Source organism: Siphateles boraxobius, unplaced genomic scaffold (genome assembly GCF_051911475.1).
Source record: "Siphateles boraxobius isolate OS27281-9 unplaced genomic scaffold, OSU_SipBor_1 183, whole genome shotgun sequence".
Classification (NCBI taxonomy): Eukaryota; Metazoa; Chordata; class Actinopteri; order Cypriniformes; family Leuciscidae; genus Siphateles; species Siphateles boraxobius.
Genome location: NW_027508792.1, coordinates 942,501 through 943,939, shown reverse-complemented (window position 1 = coordinate 943,939; position 1,439 = coordinate 942,501). Strand labels below are relative to the sequence as shown.

Genomic DNA, 1,439 nt, shown 5'->3' with positions numbered 1-1,439 from the left:
AGTGGACTAAGTAATACAAAGTGGACCAAGTAATAATAGAGTGGACTAAGTAATAACAAGGTGGACTAAGTAATACAAAGTGGACTAAGTATTAACAGAGTGGACTAAGTAATAACAGAGTGGACTAAGTAATAACAGAGTGGACTAAGTAATAACAGAGTGGACTAAGTAATAACAGAGTGGACTAAGTAATACAAAGTGGACCAAGTAATAATAGAGTGGACTAAGTAATAACAAGGTGGACTAAGTAATACAAAGTGGACTAAGTATTAACAGAGTGGACTAAGTAATAACAAGGTGTACTAAGTAATACAGAGTGGACTAAGTAATACAGGGTGGACTAAGTAATACAGAGTGGACTAAGTAATACAAAGTGGACCAAGTAATAATAGAGTGGACTAAGTAATAACAAGGTGGACTAAGTAATACAAAGTGGACTAAGTATTAACAGAGTGGACTAAGTAATAACAAGGTGTACTAAGTAATACAGAGTGGACTAAGTAATACAGGGTGGACTAAGTAATACAGAGTGGACTATGAGAGCCAAAGAGAGCACACGTCACTCCTCTCCACACAAAATTGCACTGGTTGCCAGTTCCCGCTCACATTAAATTCAAGGCACTGACGTTTGCCTACAGAACAACCACTGGCACTGCTCCCTCTTACCTAAACTCATTACTTCAGACTTATGTGCCATCCAGAAACTTGCGTTCTGCTAGCAAAGGTCGTCTTGTGCCATCTCAAAGAGGCACAAAATCTCTATCTCGGACCTTTACCATGACTGTTCCCTGTTGGTGGAATGATCTGCCTAACTCAACCAGAGCTTCTGAGTCAGTAGCCACTTTCAGGAAACTGCTGAAGACGTATCTTTTTCGGCAGCACTTGATTCAGTAGTACTAACATTTTCTCTTCTCTTCTATTCTATTTTTTTAAAAACTGCACTAAAATTAAACTGAGAGGGGTTATAGCACTTACGTATTGTTGTCCTACTGTTAGTTTAACTGCTTCTATTGTTCTCATTTGTAAGTCGCTTTGGATAAAAGCGTCTGCTAAATACAAAATAATAACAGAGTGGACTAAGTAATAACAGGGTGGACTAATGTTCATTTTATTAGACTGATTTGTGTGATTTGATCAAACTAACAGCAAAAAATATACCAGAATGTTTGTGCTGCTATTTTAAAATGATATAACGATGAAAGAAAACAAATTTGTAAATGTAAATTTGATTTACATGAAAATGTGCAGCATAATACGAATTACCTAAGTACAGATTCATCTGTAGGCCTATATGAATACGTGCATTAATTAAACTTATTTAAGTACTCTGTTTTGGTGCACTAAATGTAATTTTACAGTATTCCTTGAGGAACTGAAAGTGAAAACATCGAAGGCGACGGAGAGCCTCCTCCAGTTCGTCTGACGGCATCAGCACACAC

General features: G+C 37.1%; 1 protein-coding gene across 3 annotated transcripts in view; it reads right to left on the bottom strand.

Annotated features, from left to right (window-relative positions):
• Window positions 1–1,084: 1,084 nt before the first annotated feature.
• The window catches only part of gptl (glutamic--pyruvic transaminase-like), an 11,766-nt gene continuing 11,411 nt past the window's right edge, over window positions 1,085–1,439 (bottom strand). For all 3 annotated transcript variants that reach the window (XM_077233704.1, XM_077233703.1, XM_077233705.1), the window contains one exon: window positions 1,085–1,439. This exon is cut by the window's right edge and continues 3 nt beyond it. In XM_077233704.1, coding sequence (XP_077089819.1) covers window positions 1,319–1,439 — 121 coding nt within the window. In that variant the 3' untranslated portion in view covers window positions 1,085–1,318.